The 20,879-nt window shown below is 45.2% G+C and overlaps 2 protein-coding genes across 2 annotated transcripts in view; one reads left to right on the top strand and one right to left on the bottom strand.

Annotated features, from left to right (window-relative positions):
• Window positions 1-8,904, bottom strand: part of LOC130293652 (phospholipase A2 inhibitor and Ly6/PLAUR domain-containing protein-like) — a 36,937-nt gene extending 28,033 nt beyond the window's left edge. The window contains exon 1 of the mRNA XM_056542616.1: window positions 8,346-8,904. Within this exon, the coding sequence (XP_056398591.1) occupies window positions 8,346-8,388 (43 nt within the window). The 5' untranslated portion in view covers window positions 8,389-8,904. The remainder of the gene's footprint in view (window positions 1-8,345) is intronic.
• Window positions 8,387-20,879, top strand: part of LOC130294281 (phospholipase A2 inhibitor gamma subunit B-like) — a 39,340-nt gene continuing 26,847 nt past the window's right edge. Inside the window, exon 1 of the mRNA XM_056543894.1 lies at window positions 8,387-8,567. Coding sequence (XP_056399869.1) covers window positions 8,387-8,567 — 181 coding nt within the window. The remainder of the gene's footprint in view (window positions 8,568-20,879) is intronic.

The following is a 20,879-nucleotide window of genomic DNA, read 5'->3' as shown; positions in this document are numbered from 1 at the left end:
GCATCACACCCCCTCCCATAGACTTGCATCACACCCCGTCCCATAGACTTGCATCACACCCCCTCCCATAGACTTGCATCACACCCCCTCCCATAGACTTGCATCACACCCCGTCCCATAGACTTGCATTGAGGGGTCGTGGCCGCGGGTTCTCCGGCGCTGCAACCAACGCTTTAAATGAATGCTGCAGGGTGCAGTAGGGTGGGACCCCCCACCGGTGGGACCCCCCACCCCCCCCCCACCCTCAGACATCTTATCCCCTATCTGCCGGAGTTCGAGCTGGCAGCACTAGGACCGCGTGGCCATCCCCATAGATGCATTTCTGAGCAGATCTCCCAAAAGATCCACCCAGAAATGTATTGCCGTCTATGGGGATGACAATGCAGTCTATGCGGTCTTCGCGCCTGATGACTGGTGATAGGGGGGGTGAAGGCTCATGACGTTACGGCACACTCCACTCGTGACGTCCCGCCCATGCCCCCTCAATGCAAGTGAGGGGGGGGGGCATCACACCCCCTCCCATAGACTTGCATCACACCCCCTCCCATAGACTTGCATCACACCCCCTCCCATAGACTTGCATCACACCCCCTCCCATAGACTTGCATCACACCCCCTCCCATAGACTTGCATCACACCCCCTCCCATAGACTTGCATCACACCCCATCCCATAGACTTGCATCACACCCCCTCCCATAGACTTGCATCACACCCCCTCCCATAGACTTGCATCACACCCCCTCCCATAGACTTGCATCACACCCCCTCCCATAGACTTGCATCACACCCCGTCCCATAGACTTGCATCACACCCCCTCCCATAGACTTGCATCACACCCCCTCCCATAGACTTGCATCACACCCCGTCCCATAGACTTGCATCACACCCCCTCCCATAGACTTGCATCACACCCCCTCCCATAGACTTGCATCACACCCCGTCCCATAGACTTGCATTGAGGGGTCGTGGCCGCGGGTTCTCCGGCGCTGCAACCAACGCTTTAAATGAATGCTGCAGGGTGCAGTAGGGTGGGACCCCCCACCGGTGGGACCCCCCACCCCCCCCCCCCCACCCTCAGACATCTTATCCCCTATCTGCCGGAGTTCGAGCTGGCAGCACTAGGACCGCGTGGCCATCCCCATAGATGCATTTCTGAGCAGATCTCCCAAAAGATCCACCCAGAAATGTATTGCCGTCTATGGGGATGACAATGCAGTCTATGCGGTCTTCGCGCCTGATGACTGGTGATAGGGGGGGTGAAGGCTCATGACGTTACGGCACACTCCACTCGTGACGTCCCGCCCATGCCCCCTCAATGCAAGTGAGGGGGGGGGGGCATCACACCCCTCCCATAGACTTGCATTGAGGGTGTCGTGGCCGCCGGTTCTCCGGTGCTGACACCCAATGCTCTAAATGAATGCCGGGTGCAGCAGGGTGGGACCCCCACGATCAGACTTCTTATCCCCTATCCTTTGGATAGGGGATAAGATGTCTAGCGGCAGAGTACCCCTTTAAGGTCTATTCACACGGAAGAATTTCCACCTCAAATTAAAGCCCATAGACTTCTATGGGATTCCGCACTCCCATTCACACTTCTGAATTTCCGCTTGCGGAAATTCAGAAGTGTGAATGGGAGTGCGGAATCCCATAGAAGTCTATGGGCTTTAATTTGAGGCGGAATTCCACAAGAGGAAATTCTGCCTCGTGAATAGACCCTTAGGCTTAAGTTCACACTGCGGAATTTCTGGTCAAAAATTCTGCCGGAGTTCGAGCCGGCGGCACTAGGATCGCGCGGACTACATTGCCGTCCCCATAGTTGGCAATGCATTTCTGAGCAGATCTCCAAAAAGATCCAGCCAGAAATGCATTGCAGTCTATGGGGGCAGCAATGCAGTCCGTGCGGTCTTAGTTCCGCCGGCAGAAATTCTGCAGTGTGAAGGTTCCTTGAGGCTGCCAGACTCGGAGGTGACTGTTACCTCTGTTAGGGGGTTCCTGGGAACAAATATCTCTACTAATGCTGAGCGAACCTACCAAAATCTCAATTGAGTTTGTTTCGATTTTGATTTGGCTCTACACCCATTGGGCCAGTTGCAGAGCCTCCACCCCAGAGGGTTTTTGGATAAATCAAAAGTCTGTTTGTTTTTAAATCAGAAAGAATATTTATTTGATTGGAATAGATTTGTTCCATGTGTTCTTTTTGGTTTTGTTAAGATTTGAACTCTTTTTCTACATTAAAGGGGTATTCCAGGCAAAAACTTTTATATATATATCAACTGGCTCCGGAAAGTTAAACAGATTTGTAAATTACTTCTATTAAAAAATCTTAATCCTTCCAATAGTTATTAGCTTCTGAAGTTTTCTGTCTAACTGCTCAATGATGATGTCACGTCCCGGGAGCTGTGCATGATGGGAGAATATCCCCATAGGAACTGCACAGCTCCCGGGACATGAGTCATCAGAAAGCAGTTAGACAGAAAACAGCAACTCAACTTCAGAAGCTAATAACTATTGCAAGGATTAAGATATTTTAATAGAAGTAATTTACAAATCTGTTTAACTTTCCGGAGCTAGTTGATATATAAAAAAATAAAATAAAGTTTTGGCCTGGAATACCCCTTTAACATATAGCATGTAAAAAAAACACTTTTAGGTCTGATCCGACCAGGGTGCCTCCAGCTGTTGCAAAACTACAACTCGCGGGCATACTGGGAGTTGTAGTTTTGCAACAGCTGGAGGCATCCTGGTTGGGAAACATTGGTCTAAAGTCTAAGAATTAGGAGATTAAAAGTTTAAAATGAAAACTACCACCCCATCAATGAATAAGTTGTCTCTCCTAGGCTACTATCCACACCCACAGCACAGGGTCATTTTAGCTTCCACATCATTGCCTTAAAGGGGTTCTCCGCCGCACACATCTTATCCCCTATCCAAAGGATAGGGGATAAGATGTTAGATCGTGGGGGTCCCACCACTAGGGACCCGGGCCACGATCTCCGGGCCGGCAGCTATGGTGTCCGGAACACGGAAGCTTGTAGCTTCCGTGTTCGTGACGTCACGCCACGCCCCTTCCAGTCATGTCTATAGACTTGAATAGAGGGGGTGTGGCGGCTTGCAGCGCCAGTCTAGTGTTGGGTGTGAATATTCGCATTTCTAATTTTTATCGCGAATATCTCAAATTTGCGAATATATTTGCTATATATTCCAAATTACGAATACCGTATTTTTCGCCGTATAAGACGCACTTTTTCTTCCCCAAAACTGGGGGGAAAAAGTTGGTGCGTCTTATACGGCGAATACACCCCTATCGCGGCGGTCCCTGCGGCCATCAACGGCCGGGACCCGCGGCTAATACAGGACATCACCGATCGCGGTGATGCCCTGTATTAACCCATTAGACGCGGCGATCAAAGCTGACCGCCGCGTCTGAAGGGAAAGGGACACTAACCCGGCTGTTCAGTCGGGCTGTTCGGGACCGCCGCGATTTCACCGCGGCGGTCCCGAACAGCCCGACTGAATAGCCGGGTTAGTGCTTACAGGACACCGGGAGGGACCTTACCTGCCTCCTCGGTGTCTTCTCCGTTCCGGGATCCCCTGTATGGCCGGCGCTCTCCTTCCTCGTCATCACGTCGTCGCGTACGTGCGTCGGCGTGCGTAACAACGTGATGGCGGCGACGGAGAGCGAGGATACCCGGCCGGCAGCAGAGTCGTTCCGGAGCGACGGGGGACACGGCGACAGCGATGGAGCGACATCCAGGGCAGCGGTGACGGGTCCGGAGCGGCGGGGACACGTAAGTATTACCTCCTATACAGTGGTCTTCAATCTGCGGACCTCCAGATGTTGCAAAACTACAACTCCCAGCATGCCCGGACAGCCAACGGCTGTCCGGGCATGCTGGGAGTTGTAGTTTTGCAACATCTGGAGGTCCGCAGGTTGAAGACCACTATTGGGTTCAAAATCTTTATTTTTTTAGATTTTGCACCTATAAATTGGGTGCGTCTTATACGCCGGTGCGTCCTATAGGGCGAAACATACGGTATTCCCTTTTTTCCGCATATGCGCATATTCCTTCTTTTCACTTGTGGCCAATTAGAATGATGCAAATACAGTTGTCAAAGGTTATCAGCAACATCCCTAGCAACCAATAGTAAAGTTGCCCCCCCCCCCCCCCCCTTCACTGTTTTCTTCCTCGAATACGTGAATATGCGAATATTCATCTATACATTTGCGAAATATCACGAATTATAATATGGGCAATGCCGCTCATCCCTACGCCAGTCATGGAACACAGAGCTGAGTTCGCTCCGTGACAGGGAGATCGCAGGTTTCCACAGTGGTGGGACCCCCCTCGATCTTACATCTTATCCCCTATGGATAAGGGATAAGATGTGTGTGGCGGAGTACCCCATGGTTTTTCCCGAAAGCTTTAGAATCATCTGGAAAATCCAGACATTGGGGTCATCACATAGACCAGGGCTCAAGTCCTGCAGTAACGCATGGGAACGGAGATCCTGCACTTTTTCCACAGCAGGAGCACTGTTCCCATTAGCAGGAGTCCTGCAGGACTAGACCTTGAGTGAAAATATTGAGTTCCCACATTCTTTTCCCAGGAGTTGACCCCTGATATAGACATGAATATGTTAAAGGGGTTATCCGCTGGGAACCCCCGCAATCTCGGCGGTGGCACTCCAGACATCTGGTGCATGGAGCGAACTTCCGGATGCGGGGCGGAGGCTCGTGACGTCACGGCCTCGCCCCCTCAATGCAAGTCTATTGGAGGGGACGTGACGAACGTCACGCCCCCTCCCATAGACTTGCATTGAGGGGGCGTGGTCGTGACATCACGAGCCTCCGGTGCTGCACCCGACTCCCCAAACGAATGCCATTTCAGCAGGGAGATCGCATAGACATGAATGGAGTGGGCATGGCGTCACGAGCCTCCAGGGCTGCACCCGACGCCCCAAACGAACGCCAGCTTCAGCAGCAAGATCGCATAGACATGAATGGAGGGGGCATGGCGTCACGAGCCTCCGGCGCTGCACCCGACGCCCCAAACGAACGCCAGGTTCAGCAGCAAGATCGCATAGATATGAATAGAGGGGGCATGGCGTCACGAGCCTCCGGCGCTGCACTCGACGCCCCAAACGAACGCCAGGTTCAGCAGCAAGATCGCATAGACATGAATGGAGTGGGCATGGCGTCACGAGCCTCTGGCGGTGCACCGATGCCCCAAACGAACGCCAGGTTCAGCAGCAAGATCGCATAGACATGAATAGAGGGGGGCGTGGTGTGACGTCACGTCTCCAGGCCCAGAAAGAAAGAGCTTGGAGACGCAGTATACAGGTGCTGACGGAGATGATGGGAGGTCCCAGCGCCAGGCCCCCCGCAATCAGACATCTTATCCCCTATTCTTTGGATAGGGGATAAGATGTCTTTGCCTGGGTAACCTCTTTAATTTATTACAGATATTTGGAATGGGCCTTAGTGCATTATTGGAGGTATAAACAAGTAGTTTGCACCCATTATCACTCAGCAGATCGTACGGGGCTCAGATGTTATTGTAGGAGAAGTGAAGAATAATACTGAGTCTAAAGAACTATGGATTGGACAGCACATTGGCTCAGTGAGCAGAGTCCAACCCAACGCAACATCTGCAAGGAGTTTATGTTTCCTCCGGGTGATCTGGTTTCCTTGTAGACACCAAAAACATATTGACCAAGTAATATGAACTGTACAATGTGGAGACAGAGATTATCATGAATGATAAAGCTGCAGTATGTGGAATAAGTTAATGCCAAATAAAATAAGAAACGTTCTTTACATAGGAGTTTTTTAAGTTTATGTATATAAGCGAAAGAGTTCTCTAAAAATATACAGTAGAGTAGGTCATCACGTATGATCGGGTCTCCCAAGATTCTTTTTGGGTCATATTTGGCAAATGTTATTGTCAGATCCCAATTTAATATTCAGAAGTGCCCCTATTTCCCTTGGAATGCCCTTATGAAGTGTGTACAGGAGCATGGACTCTTATCAAAGACTGGAGTCCCTGCTTCTGTACAATACACTAAACCTCCTGGCCCAGCAAATGTAGTTAATATTAATATGGAATATGTTAATGCTATATAATTTGTTTCACACTAGTCCTTAAAGGGGTATTCCACCCCTAGACCTCTTATCCCTTACCCAAAGGATAAGGGATAAGATGTCTGATCGCAGGGGTCCCCAATCTCGGCTGCGGCAACCCAAACATTCGATGCACGGCGCAAACTTAGCTCCGTGCCGGATGACTGGCAATGCGGGCGGAGGCTTGTGAAGTCACAGCCAGGCCCCCTCAATGCAAGTCTATGGGAGGGGGCGTGACGGCCGTCACGCCCCCTCCCATAGACTTGCATTGAGGGGGTCTGGACATGACGTCACGAGCGGGCGTAGCCATGGCGTCACGAGCCTCCGTTGCTGCACTCGACGCTCTAAACGAATGCCGGGTGCAGCAGACAGATCGTGGGGATCCCCAGCGACAGGACCCCCTGATCAGACATCTTATCCCCCATCCTTTGGATAGGAGATAAGATGTCTAGGGGCGGAGTACCCCTTTAAAATGAACGACATATCTCCTGGAAGGATGAATGATGAATGGAAAGCTCTATAAAGCAGCGGCAGAACTATAGACAACTTAGGACTTTGTTTATAGTCCCCGGATTCATGTCTATTAAATAGATATTCTCATAGAGCACTCAGCCCGGGACCATCTTCCGTAAACAGTTTAAAGTATATTTCTGTTCCTTATATACAGAGCTTCCTATAAGAATAACACAGATCCCTCCTCGATGTCACAATATTATAGAGTATATTATGGGTTCTTGCCGATACGTTTCTATATATACACCGCCACAACCTGCTTCCTGGCATCGCCTCAGAATCTCTCCCAATAAGGTTTGTCTCCTGGCTGCAATGTTGCCAAAGATAAAAATATGTCAGGGATACAAGGCCCCAATAATCTACTCAATATATCCCGCTTATGTAACAGGTCAAAAAGTACAGATGTAGCAGAGCGGAATTAGGACATATTCGTGTAAGTGATGCAGTTTTACATGGGAGTGCAGAAAGACCTACCACATCATCTTAAAGGGGTTCTCTGGTGGAAAACACATGTGTTTAAATCAACTGGGGCCAGAAAGTTATAACGATTTGTAAATTACTTCTATTTAAAAATCTTAATACTTCCAGTACTAATCAGCTGCTGTATGCTCCACAGGAAGTTGTGTAGTTCTTTCCAGTCTGCTCTCTGCTGACACCTCTGTCCATGTCGGGATTTGTCCAGAGTAAAAGCAAATCCTCATAGTGAACCTCTCCTGCTCTGGACAATGCCTGGCATGGACAGAGGTGTCAGCAGAGAGCACTGTGGTCAGACCGGAAAGAACTACACACCTTCCTGCGGAGCATACAGAAGCTGATAAGTCCTGGAAGGGTTAAGATTTTTAAATAGAAGTAATTTATAAATCTATTTAACTTTCTGCAATAAGTTGATTTGGAAAACATTTGTTTTTCACCGGAGTACCCCTTGAATTCTATAGATGTAGTGATCATTTTTATTATCTTGCAGCATTAAAGGGGTGCTCCGGGGAACTGAAACTTATTCCCTGTCTACAGTATAGGGGATGAGTGTCTGATCATGGGGGTCCCAGCGGCCATAGCGCATTAGTTTTTTTTATGTGTTTTCGAATATGTCACCGATTATCTTTTTTCATGCGTGTTAGAAAAAAATAAATAAATACATATATAAATAAATAAATATATAACTAAATGAATAAATAAAAAAATAAAAAAATACATAAATAAATAATTAGATACATAAATAAATCAATAAAAACATAAATAAATACATATATAAATAAATATATAAATAAATAAATACATAAACAAATACAAAAATCAATAAATACATAAATAAATAATTAAATGCGTAAATAAATCAATAAATAAATAAATAAATACATATATAAAGAAATAAATAATTAAATAAATACAAAAATAAATACATAGATAAATAAATACATTAAGACATAAATAAATAATGACAAAAATATATAATTAATAAACTCAACGCTGCTACATCTCCATAACGGTCATCATTTAAAACGAATTGAATAGCTAAGTGAATAATTTGAATGTAAACTAAATTAAAAATATATATGTATTTACGTTTCTAAATTACCGTTTGAAATGTTTTGTTGAGAATTTTTCTTTTATTTTCTGATTTTGCCCCAAAATGTAACCCCCTCTCTCGTGGGTTAGAGTATTCCTTAAAATGCAGTTGACAATTAAAATTAAAGGTAACGCCTCATTACCTGCCGCTAGCAGAGCAGAACAGACGGCGAGGACGAACATCATGGCGCTTCCTTCCCCTCCACAGGTACCGATTGCCAAGACGAGCTCGATGAATGAAGGATCTTCGGAGGGTTTCACAGATCTTCAAGACAAAGTTTCCATGTGTCAGCCTGTTCTTGCTTCGCCTTGTCTCTCCCACAACAAACCGGCTTCTTTAACCACAATGGGCCTTTTTTTCCCCCGTAATCCCCCCTGGCAACAGTCGTAGGTGCCCTTCTTCTACAAGATCTGACTGGCAAAATCTCTCGTCCTTGAAACAATTCCAGGTAGGTCTTAAGTTACCCAGCTACATAAGATGAGTATCCTTAATCTGGTAGGTGTTCAGAGTCCCAAAGTCTTGCTGAACCTTGAAAATGACCCTCAAAGCCCAAGCTTGTAGACCAGAACTGGTGACAAGTGGTGAAGGAGATGACATTTAAGGGCTTCTAAGCAAGTGCACAGTGTAAAGGAAATAGACTTCAAAAGGAGAAGAGTGGAAAGTGCTGCTGCGCAGGAGATGTTCACAGTAGTTCTGGTCCCTGCTATAGGAAATACACACACCCCTGTCTGTCGGCAGAGGGTTACGTGAGCCAAATCGGCACGTCTGGGCAGGCTCCTGTGTGCTGTAACACTTTACAGTGACTAAACACTTTGGTGACTGCAGTTTAACTACATAGGAAGTAAATGGGACGGGAAAAGAAATAACTCGTACATTGTTGTGTTGTATACTAAATACTGTCGGCATTGTATGACATGAAAAGTATCATATTATATTGTATTATAAGATCATATATTATTATATTTATTATTATTGTTATTATTATTATATATTATTATTAGATTGTTTATTATTATTATATCATATATATTGTCACGCGCTGCGCTCCGGCCACGAGCTCCAGCCGTGAGTGCAGTGTCCCGGGGTCTCCGTCTGTCGGCGGGGCTTGGATTCGCATCGCGGGACGCACCCACATGCGAATCCCAGCCCATCACTTACCCCGCTCTGCTGCTTCTGGCAATAAGCTCCGCCGCGCTCGTCCCCGTCTCCTAGAGCGCGCGTGCGACAGAGCTCTTTAATTTAAAGGGCCGGTGCGCTCTAAATTAGTATGTGCACCTGACAACACTTTATAAGTTCCTGCACCTCCCACATCCCCCTGCTGGATCTTCAGTGCCTATTGCCTGAGAGAAAGTGTACCCTATTGCCTGTTTGCCACACCCGTGCTTGAAAATGGTTTGGTGAGCAAACCGAAACGTCGCCTCACGTTGTGTGAATAAAATTCACTTTTTTGCACTACATGGAGTTGCTGCTGCCTATTTGCTACTATTCTATGGATCCCTGAACCTGGGCTCTACGCTGACGGCACCCGTGCACTTTATACTGGGGATGTGCTGCTCTCCTTTTGCTTTTATATATATATATAGATATATCATATTATATTGTAATATATATATATATATATATATATATATATATATATATATATATATATATATATATACAGTAGCAGGGACTCTAATCCAAGACTGGAGTCCCTACACCTGTACAGTACACTATATGTTAATGTTATAAGAAATATAAGCATATCACATAATGCCGACAATAAATATATATATATATATATATATATATATATATATCATATTTTATATTATACATTATATATACTATTATATTTTATTAAATAATACTAAACTCCAGTATATTATACTGTTTTATTACAATATTTTGCTTTGTATACCTATATTATTTTGCACTATATTATACTATTTTATATTATATTACATTATTTTGCTATATATTATAATATTTTTATGTAATATACTATGTACTGTCTGGTATTACATGATACCAACTTGTATGATATATTGTATTGTAATACATTTTATATTATATTTTATTATATTATACTGTTTTATTACATTTTCTTATTTGGTATAACTGCATGATTTTTGCACTAGATTATACTATTTTGTATTTTATTATATTATTTTGTGCTTTACTATACTATCTTATATTATATCATATTATTTTGCACTATATTTTACTGTTTTGTATGATGTTATATTATTTTGCATTATATTATACTGTTTTGTGCTAGATTATTTTGCATTATATTATACTATTTTGTATTACTTTGTGTTATTTTGCATTATATTACTTTATTTTGAATTACTTTGCATTGTTTTGTATTTGATTACCCTTTTTTGTGTTACTTTGTGTTGTTTTGAATGATATCATGCTATTTTATGTGTTTTATTGTTTTGCTTTACAATCCTCATCTGGCATTAATAGTCAAAAATTTCTCATCATTTTGGTTCCAGCAATCAAATGGGCTTCTTGTTTATTGAACTTGAATTTCCCAATACCAGAAACAGAAGAATAAACAGAAGAAAAAACATGAAAGAATCCGCTTTTGGAACAAAATGGAAACATTTGTATGCACATTTAATTCAGGGCTCTCTTTTCAGAGACTCTTTACCTTCATAAAAAAGTCTATAAAACGAATTAATAAAGGTCTAATAGCCAGTAGCGTAACTAGAGTCTAATGGGCCTGTCTGTGTCCCCACATAGTAGTTAGGTCCCATCTGTGTCCCACATAGTAGTTAGGTCCCATCTGTATCCCACATAATAGTTAGTCCCCATTTTAGCCCCCACATAGTAGCCCCCTTCCATGCTTCCATAAAATAGTCAGGCCCTCTCTGTGTTTCCATATAGTCATTAGTCCCCTTTGTACCCCAATTTAATAACTATGCTCCTTCTGCATCCCCATATATTTATTATGCTTTTTCTCTGTCACCATATAGTAGATATTCCCCTCTGGGGCCCCAATATATAGTAGTTAGGCCCTTATATTTTGTCACCACATAATAGTCCACTTTGTGCCCCCATTAAAAATAGTTTGGCCCCTCTGTGTCCCCAAGTAATATATAAGCCCCACACTTTTCCCCTATATAGTGATTAGACACTCTTTGTGTTCCTACATTGTGGAGAGACAGCTATCCCCCCTTTGTGCCCCCTCATAAAAGTTAGGTCCCTTAAAGGAGAACTCCGGAATAAGAAAATTATCATCCATACTGCCGGCAGTAAAAAAAATAAACAGGTACATACCTTCCTTCGCTCCCCTGGTGCCTCCGGTAACCGGCTCCGGTCTCCACTGTGATCCTCTTCCTGGGCGCCGGTGGTCGGCGAGTAATACTGCACTCAGCCAGTCACCGGCCGCAGTGAAGTCCCGACTCGGCCGGCGATAGGCTGAGTGGCAGTGTGACGTTTTCGGCCCCGGCAGCAGGTGCCGGTGTAGTGAAGAATTGTGTGTCTTGAAGCGTTATCACACTGCCGCTCAGCCTATCGTCAACCGAGTCAGGACTTCGCTGCGGCCGGTGACTGGCTGAGTGCAGTATGACTCGCCGACCACCGGCAACCAGGAAGAGATTATCTGGGACACAATTTTTTTTTCAAGAACCTCGTGTCTGTGGTTTTATTCGTTATATTCCCTTATTACGATAAACTGCACTGATATAGAAAATCCCTAAAGAAACAAAGAAACACATTAAGAGTCGGCACAAAAGACAAACCCAGCTATGAGTATAATATATATATATAAGTATAAACCTTTCAAATACCAAACTTTATGTTGTACTTTATGTCGTTCTGCCTACAGTGACATTTGGACGCGTCCATAAAAAAAGACATATAAGTTTTTATGGAAACTCAAATTCATATGAAACACCTGCAGAAAATATTTCTTCTCGCAGGTATTCTCTACATTTTAAAGCATTATAGACATTCTTATCATTCAAGGTTACTAAAAAGGAGTAATCCCATGTAGGAAAAAGTGTCTGATCACGGGGGTCCAACAGCTGGGAGCCCCCATAATGTCCTGTATACGGTGCTCTGACTCTCCTCGCACATGAAGTGGGGGTGGGCAGGGGTCCTCCATGCATCTCTATGGGAGAGCTGGGGATGCATGAGTACAGCGCTCGAGGTGTGTACTCTGTAATTGCCACAGCAGCGTGCACCCGTGTATTAGGAAGTTGTGCCGGCTATTTTTCTTTTTGCTTGTTTGTACAATTCAGGGGGCACCCTCTGTAGCCATGCACCCTCCTTTTTCACAGGTGGTGATTTAAATTGATGATGGATCCAGCACGTCACCCAGTCAAAGGCTATATGCCCGATAGAGGTGAGTGTTATGAGTGTTAGGCTCACAATTTATGTTAGGGTCCCATCCGAAATGAGGCCACCTCCGCGTGGTGGATGGGGGGACACGCTAAGAGCCTGCTGCTGCAACCTTCATTTTTTGTAAGCGTTCGAGGTAACCCTCCATGCGTGAGAAGAGCCGGAGCGACATACAGTAGATGGAGAGGGGTCCCAAAACGGAGGGAAAATTGCCAAATACAAGAAACAATAGTAAATACCATGAAAAAAAAATAAAGAAATAAAGAAAAGAAAGCTACAGTCTTAGTAAATGGGGAACAATGTCTACAGATCTGTAAAGATACAAATGTAACGAATAAAAAGTAGATAGTAAACAGACGATAAAAAAACATGCCACGCCCCCTCCCATAGACTTGCATTGAGGGGGCGGGGCGTGACATCATGAGGGGGTGGGGCTATGATGTCACGAGCTGCCGGTGCCGGCTCTAAGCATTCGGAACATTTTGTTCCAAACAATGAGCAGCAGAGTACCCATTTAAAGGAGTACTCCAGTGCAGGAACACTTATTCCCTATCCGGCAGTCCCCAGGAATGGGGCGTGTCAACCCCCGCACAAAGCAAGGGCCGATACACCCCCCTTCATGTATCTCCAAAACCCTTCCTTCATTTTGCATGTAAAGTTCTTCAGAAACAGATACAACTTTCCTCTCCATATTTCATAATATTCTCCTGAAATTCTGATGGAAATTTTTATAATATTGGATTGAAGTGAAGCCAATTTCTAATATCATTGGCGCACACAAATGTATCAAAGGGTGGAGCAAGAGTAATCGTTAAACCTCTACTTAATTAATAGGTTTGTGCTGCGGTAAGGGCAGGAGAAGACACATTGAGGATCTGGGTATTATCAATATCGTGTCTCACATTAGTCCTGGCTCTAACCCCTAAATCTGAATTTATTTGGCAATGAATCCCAAATTCTTCTGCTTGTTATTGAAAACAGACAGACAGAAAACAATTTAGCTGGGCTCCTGTACTCTTTAAAGTCGACCGTACAAATTTGCGAAAAACAATGGTCTTTTAGACGGGTGGACCTCTCAGAGAAAGAAAAGTATACAAAATGTGGTAAAATAAGAAAAAAGACAAGTGGCACCGATAGCTTATCCACGCAGCTCCACGAGATGGAAAAGGTACGGAAACCAGTTTTGCCAGTTGCGGTGGTGCTGGGACAGATATGTAGCAATCAATATAGTGACAATAGAAGACAAAAACAGGCGTCCTGACCTCACCGCTTCAGCTCTGGTTATATGGCTCCCATCTCGGGCTGCTCCTCCGGATCGGGGGACAAAGGTGGCGTGGGGCACTTAGAGGCGACTGCTGGCGGCCCTGGCGTCACGAACATTTAGGGATTAATAACATCTGCACCATACACCTCACCTTCACACCTTTGGGCGCACCACATTTGTTTATTTGTGTGTTGTACAGGTTAACCCATATTTTGTACAGTGACAATAGAAGGCGTCCTGCACTCACCGCTTCAGCTCTGGTTATACGGCTCCCATCTCAGGCTGCTCCTCTGGATCGGGGGACAAAGGTGGCGCGGGGCACTCAGAGGCGACAGTAGACATAGATGGCTGGACTTACTGACACATACCGGCTTGAGGCCTCCAGGTGTACTGGATGCTGGATCTGAGACGTCTGTGCTTAGCTGCGCCTCAGCAGGAGCAATGGTGTAAGAGAGATTGTAATGGCCGCCCCTCTTATAAAGGGGGGGCTGAGCCAGAAGCCCATAGGTCAAGCTGCAGGTCATGGGTACTCCCCTGGGGGGAAAAAAATGTTTTGATCAACTGGTGCCAGAAAGTTTAACAGATTTGTAAATTACTTCTATTTCAAAATCTTATTCCTTTCAGTACTTATCAGCTGCTGTATGCTCCACAGGAAGTTCTTTTCTTTTTGAATTTCCTTTCTGTCTGAGCAAAAGTGCTCTCTGCTGACACCTCTGTCCATGCCAGGAACTGAAAGGAGTAGGATGAGTTTTCTATGGGGATTTGCTCCTACTCTGGACAATTCCTAAAATGGGGTGTCAGCAGAGAGCACTGAGGTCAGAGAGAAAGAAAATTCAAAAAGAAAAGAACTTCCTCTGTAGCATACAGCAGCTGATAAGTACTGGAAGTTAAGATTTTTAAATAGAAGTACTTTACAAATATGTTTGACTTTCTGGCAGCAGTTGATTTAAAAAATAAATAAATCATGTTTTCCAGTGGAGTACCCCTTTAAAGAGGTACTCCGGCGCTAAGACATCTTATCGCCTGGGGAATAAGATGCCTGATCGCAGGGGTCCCGCCGCTGATGACCCCTGTGATCTTCCATGCCGCGCCCCATTAGAATCAGCCCCACGGAGCGTGCTCGCTCCGGGTCTGATTGCTAGCGATCACAGGGACGGAGCATAGTGACGTCACGGCTCCGCCCCCGTGTGACGTCACGCTCCGCCCCCTCGATGCAAGCCTATGGAGGGGGCGTTTCACGCCCCCTCCATAGGCTTGCATTGAGGGGGCGGAGCGTGACGTCACACGGGGGCGGAGCATGACATCACACGGGGGCGGAGCCATGATGTCACTATGCTTCTAACGGGGTGCGGCATGGAAGATAACGGGGAACCCATGCAATCAGGCGGGACCCCCGCAATCAGGCATCTTGTCCCCTATCCTTTGGATAGGGGATAAGATGTCTTAGCGCCGGAGTACCCCTTTAACTGGTGCTCTCTGGGTAACATAACAGATCATGTGAACATAACATGTGATACCTCCAAAGGTCCTTTATACTTTATACACATAGTACATAACATTATACTGACTATACACAGTTACACTGGCTTCAATACCAGGGGAGACATGGCAGGAGATCCCCTAGGACAATGAGGGACTCAGCCTGACAGGGCCTAAGTACTGTACGGGACTCTATCCTGTACTGGGACATCACATAAACACCACACAAAACAGCAGCCACTGTGTTACCAAAGGATTCTTTAGGCCTCCAGAACCGGGTAATCTGGTTCATCAGGATCGTAAAGGCTGCAGACAATATCTAAGGGCTGAGGATTAGTCCATACAACAAGTCCTTGGGGCTGGCATCCAATGTCTACACAGCAGGTTTCCTTCAGACTGTGGTACAGAAATTGTCATGAAATATCTATTTAAAAAAAAAAAAGTAAAAATGTCATAAAGTTTATAAAAGGCCAAGAAGACCGTCCACATCTCATCTACATTATATGGTTTATTAAGGGCAGATATATATATATATATATATATATATATATATATATATATATATATATACAATACCTGAATACAGTGTAGACAATGATGCGGATTGTGATCTCTATGACAACACCATCTTTTTATCTTTACCTCTTTTAGTTTTTTAGGATGATGTAATTCTAGATTCACAACTTTTTATATTCTGTAGTGCCTTTTTTATTGTCAACTAAACTGGTTTACAGGGTTACTCCAGTGCAAAAAAAAAATAAAAAATTAGCAGAAAGTTATACAGATTTGTAAATTACTTCTATATAAAAATCTTAATCCTTCCAGTACTTATCAGCTGCTGTATGCTCCACATAAAGTTGTGTAGTTCTTTCCAGTCTGACCACAGTGCTGGTGGGTGAGCTCCCTCCTCCCCCCTCCATAGACTTGCCTTGTGTGTCTTGAGCTCTCTCCTCCCTCCTCCATAGACTTGCCTCGTGTGTCTTGAGCACCCCTCCCTCCTCCATAGACTTGCCTTGTGTTTCTTGAGCTCCCTCCTCCATATACTTGCCTTGCATGTCTTGAGCACCCCCCACCCTCTATAGACTTGCCCTGCATGTCTTCAGCTCCCTCCTCCCCCCTCCATAGACTTGCCTTGTGTGTCTTGAGCTCCCTCCTCCCTCCTCCATAGACTTGCCTTGTGTTTCTTGAGCTCCCTCCTCCCTCCTCCGTAGACTTGCCTTGTGTGTCTTGAGCTCCCTCCTCCCTCCTCCATAGACTTGCCTTGCATGTCTTGAGCACCCCCTCCCTCCTCCATAGACTTGCCTTGTGTGTCTTCAGCTCTCTCCTCCCCCCTCCATAGACTTCTTTGGCTTGTCTTGTAGAAACATGATGAATCTGAGCTGATTTTCAGAGAAGAAAATTTGAGCAGCAGGAAAGGGGAGAGGAAAGAAGCTTGATATCAGGAGAAAGAAGCATTTTTGTCTAATGAGATATATTGCAAAGTTTTCTAATATTCGCTTGTACTATTGATTTATGCAATGCTTATTCAAATGGCACAGAGCCTATTTAAATTATAAGACAAAAAAAGACAGTGGTTATCGACTGACATTGCATGACTTCTGGGAACAGAGCTGGATCTAGAATTTGTTAGGCCTTAGGCGAAACTTGTAGGAGGCAGAAGGATTGGGTGACGGTGCGTAGGTAGTTCCCCTCCATAGAGGCCCCCATTAGATAGGAACACAGGAAGGGAATTCTCTCCAGTAGGGAGATACACAGGAAGGGAATTCTCTCCAGTAGGGAGATACACAGGAAGTGAATTCTCTCCAGTAGGTAGGTACACAGGAAGGGGATTTTCTCCATTAGGGAGATACACAGGAAGGGAATTCTCTCCAGTAGATAGGTACACAGGAAGGGAATTCTCTCCAGTAGATAGGTACACAGGAAGGGAAGTCTCTCCAGTAGGTAGGTACACAGGAAGGGAAGTCTCTCCAGTAGGTAGGTACACAGGAAGGGAAGTCTCTCCAGTAGGTAGGTACACAGGAAGGGGATTCTCTCCAGAAGGTAGGTACACAGGAAGGGAATTCTCTCCATTAGGGAGATACACAGGAAGGGAATTATCTCCAGTAGATAGGTACACAGGAAGGGAAGTCTCTCCAGTAGGTAGGTACACAGGAAGGGAATTCTCTCCATTAGGGAGATACACAGGAAGGGAATTCTCTCCATTAGGGTGGTACACAGGAAGGGGATTCTCTCCATTAGGGAGGTACACAGGAAGGGAAGTCTCTCCAGTAGGTAGGTACACAGGAAGGGAATTCTCTCCATTAGGGAGGTACACAGGAAGGGGATTCTCTCTAGTAGGTAGGTATACAGTAAGGGAATTCTCTCCAGTAGGTAGGTACACAGGTATGAAATCCCCCCCCCCCCCCCAGTAGGTATGTAGGTAGGGAATCTCCTTGGTAGATAGGTAGGGAATCCCTTCCCCCACCTTGGCCCTTCTATTCCCAAGTCGAGGCCTCTTCATCCTCAAGACGTGTCTCCTAGAGCCGCACAGGACTTGAAGTGTAAGTACAGGGCAACGCTACGGCCGCCGCTCACAGCACTCAATGCCACCCCACATGGCCAAGACTGACCGCTCAGGGTCTCTGCCCAGCTGCCTTTATATGCCAACCCCAAATCTAGGCTGGCATTCACACTGTGTGCGTCATCACCACCGTCCCTCTCAGGGAACCCTCTGCCCGTGTATCTATGACAGAATGTTCTGGACCCTGGGAGTTCAGTGTTATCATAGGGATAGAACTGAAGCAAAAATGCAAGAATCCCGGGCCAGGAAACACAGGGTATACGTATACAAACAGAATATTTGCTCTGCTGCCCATTGCTTGTCCAGGCAGGACCTATAAAAAGGCTCATACAGGGCTTTCTAGTCAATAAACAAAACACCAGAACTAGACGGACACCGGAGGGGGGGTAATAAAAGTATCACTGCACAATGAGGCAATTTTACATCATACTCGAGGGCATGCAGAAAGCTACATAACGTCTCCAACGACAGTGCCATGGAATCTCGGGCAGGATTTAAACCCTTAAGGGGTTAATCCTTAAAGGGGTACTCCGCTGCTCAGCTTTTGGAACAGACTATTCCAAATGCTGGAGCCGGTAGCTCGTGATGTCATAGCCCCACCCCCTCATGACCTCACACCCCACCCCCTCAATGCCAGTCTATGGGAGGGGGCGTGACTGCTGTCACGCCCCCTCCCATAGACTTGCATTGAGGGGGCGGGGTGTGACATCATGAGGGGCGGGGCTATGACATCACGAGCTCCCGGCGCCGGCTCCAGCAGTTGAAACAGTTTGTTCCAAACGCTGAGCAGCGGAGTACCCCTTTAAGGATTAAACCCTTAAGGGGTTAAATTCCTGCCCGAGATTCCATGGCACTGTCGTTGGAGACGTTAACGTTTTTTTACCTTAATGACCAGGCTCTTTAAATGGTAATAACTTTAGAACGCTTTTTCTGAGCGGAGCGATTCTGAGATTGTTTTTCGTGACATATTGTACTTTATATAAGTGGTGCATTTTTATTGACACATGAAGCTTTTTTGTGTGAAAAACTCCAAAGAATTGTGAAAAACTGTCAAAATTCTGTTGTTTTGTAGCTGGCAGACAGGAGGCCATCAGCTGGCCTCCTGCTGCCATAGCAACCAACAGTGACCCATGATCATATCGCAGTGCCGCCGTTGGTGAACAGGGGGAGCACCCTTCCCCTGTTAACACCATAGATGCTGTGATCAACTGGCGGGACCCTGGCTGTCAATCCGAGCCGAGCCCTGACAGACGGGTCCCGCCGCCAATCTCCTAAACTCCCGCTGCACTAACATGTTGGGTGCTGGGACGTATGGATACGTCCTGTAGAGGGAAGGGGTCAAAGGGGTTATCTGAGTTAAGAAAAAGATCAAAACTGATTTCTTCCAAAAACAGTGCCACGTCTGTTCTCAGGTTGCGTGTGGTATTGCAGCTCAGTTCCATTGAAGAGAACGGAGCCAAGTCGCAATACCACACACAACCTGGGGACAGACGGGGCGCTGTTTTTGCAGGAAATTAGCTTTGCGTTTTTCTATTCCTGGATAAGCCACTTTAAAGGGGTTCTCCGGCACTAATACATCTCATCCCCTATCCAAAGGATAGGGGATAAAATGTCTGATTGTGGGGGTCCCACCGCTGGGGACCCCCGGAATCTGTCATTCAGCACCCACCTTTGCAATCTCTCCACAGCGCTGGAGGCTCCGAGTGTGCAGTGTGACGACCAGGGGGCCGGAGTATCGTGACATCACGCCCAGACCCTCAATGCAAGTCTATGGGAGCGGGCGTGAGGGCGGGGGCGTGATTTCACAAGAACATTTTTTTTTTTTTTTTAATCAACTGGTGCCAGAAAGTAAAACAGATTTGTAAGTTATTTCTATGAAAAAATCTTAATACTTCCAGTACTTATTAGCATTTTTTATTTTTTTTAAATCAACTGGTGCCAGAAAGTTAAACAGATTTGTAAATTACTTCTATTAAAAAATCTTAATCCTTCAAGTACTTTTTAGCAGCTGTATGCAACAGAGAAAATTATTTTCTTTTTGCATTTTTTTGTCTTGTCCACAGTGCTCTCTGCTGACACCTCTGTCCGTATCAGGAATTGTCAAGAGCAGCATAGGTTGTCAATGGGGATTTTTTGCTGCTCTGGACAGTTCCTGATACGGGCATCTGGTGTCAGCAGAGAGCACTGTGGACAAGACAAAAAAGAAATTAAAAAAGAAAAGAATTTCCTCTCTAGCATACAGCTGCTAAAAAGTACTGGAAGGATTAAGATTTTTTTAATAGAAGTAATTTACAAATCTGTTTAACTTTCTGGCACCAGTTGATTTAAAAAAAAAAAATGTTTTCCACCGGAGTACCCCTTTAATAGTGAATAACAAGAAGGAAATAAAATGGAAAACAATAGACAAAATTGTTTCCATCAAAAACGGCTCCGATGAATGAAGAGCGCTGTGGAAAAAGTCAGGATTAGGGATAGGATTTCCTCCCACTGGTGATTTCCCACAGCCAGCACTCATATTTGTAGAATCAGTCAGGCATTTCCCAAGCACCTTCCGCTCCTCTATACACGATTCTTATCCATAGTGCCCCCCTTATCCATAGTGCCCCCCTTATCCATAGTGCCCCCCTTATCCATAGTGCCCCCACACAGAAATAGCGCTCCTCAAACAAAATACTAATTATGAGTGCCCCCAAAATATTGGATGAACCCAATTATGGTGTGCCCTAAATATATGCCCCTCCAAATGTGAATCCACAGCAGTTATATACATCAAAAGTATCCCTTACAATAGCCCCCAACCAATAGCATCCCACAGTAGGTAGATAGATAGATAGATAGATAGATAGATAGATAGATAGATATGAGATAGATAGATAGATAGATAGATATGAGATAGATAGATAGATAGATATGAGATAGATAGATAGATAGATAGATAGATAGATAGATATGAGATAGATAGATATGAGATAGATAGATAGATAGATAGATAGATAGATAGATATGAGATAGATAGATAGATAGATATGGGATAGATA

Source organism: Hyla sarda, chromosome 10 (assembly GCF_029499605.1).
Source record: "Hyla sarda isolate aHylSar1 chromosome 10, aHylSar1.hap1, whole genome shotgun sequence".
Lineage (NCBI taxonomy): Eukaryota > Metazoa > Chordata > Amphibia > Anura > Hylidae > Hyla > Hyla sarda.
The sequence above is the reverse complement of the archived record's forward strand: the minus strand, read 5'-3'. Positions and strand labels throughout refer to the sequence as shown.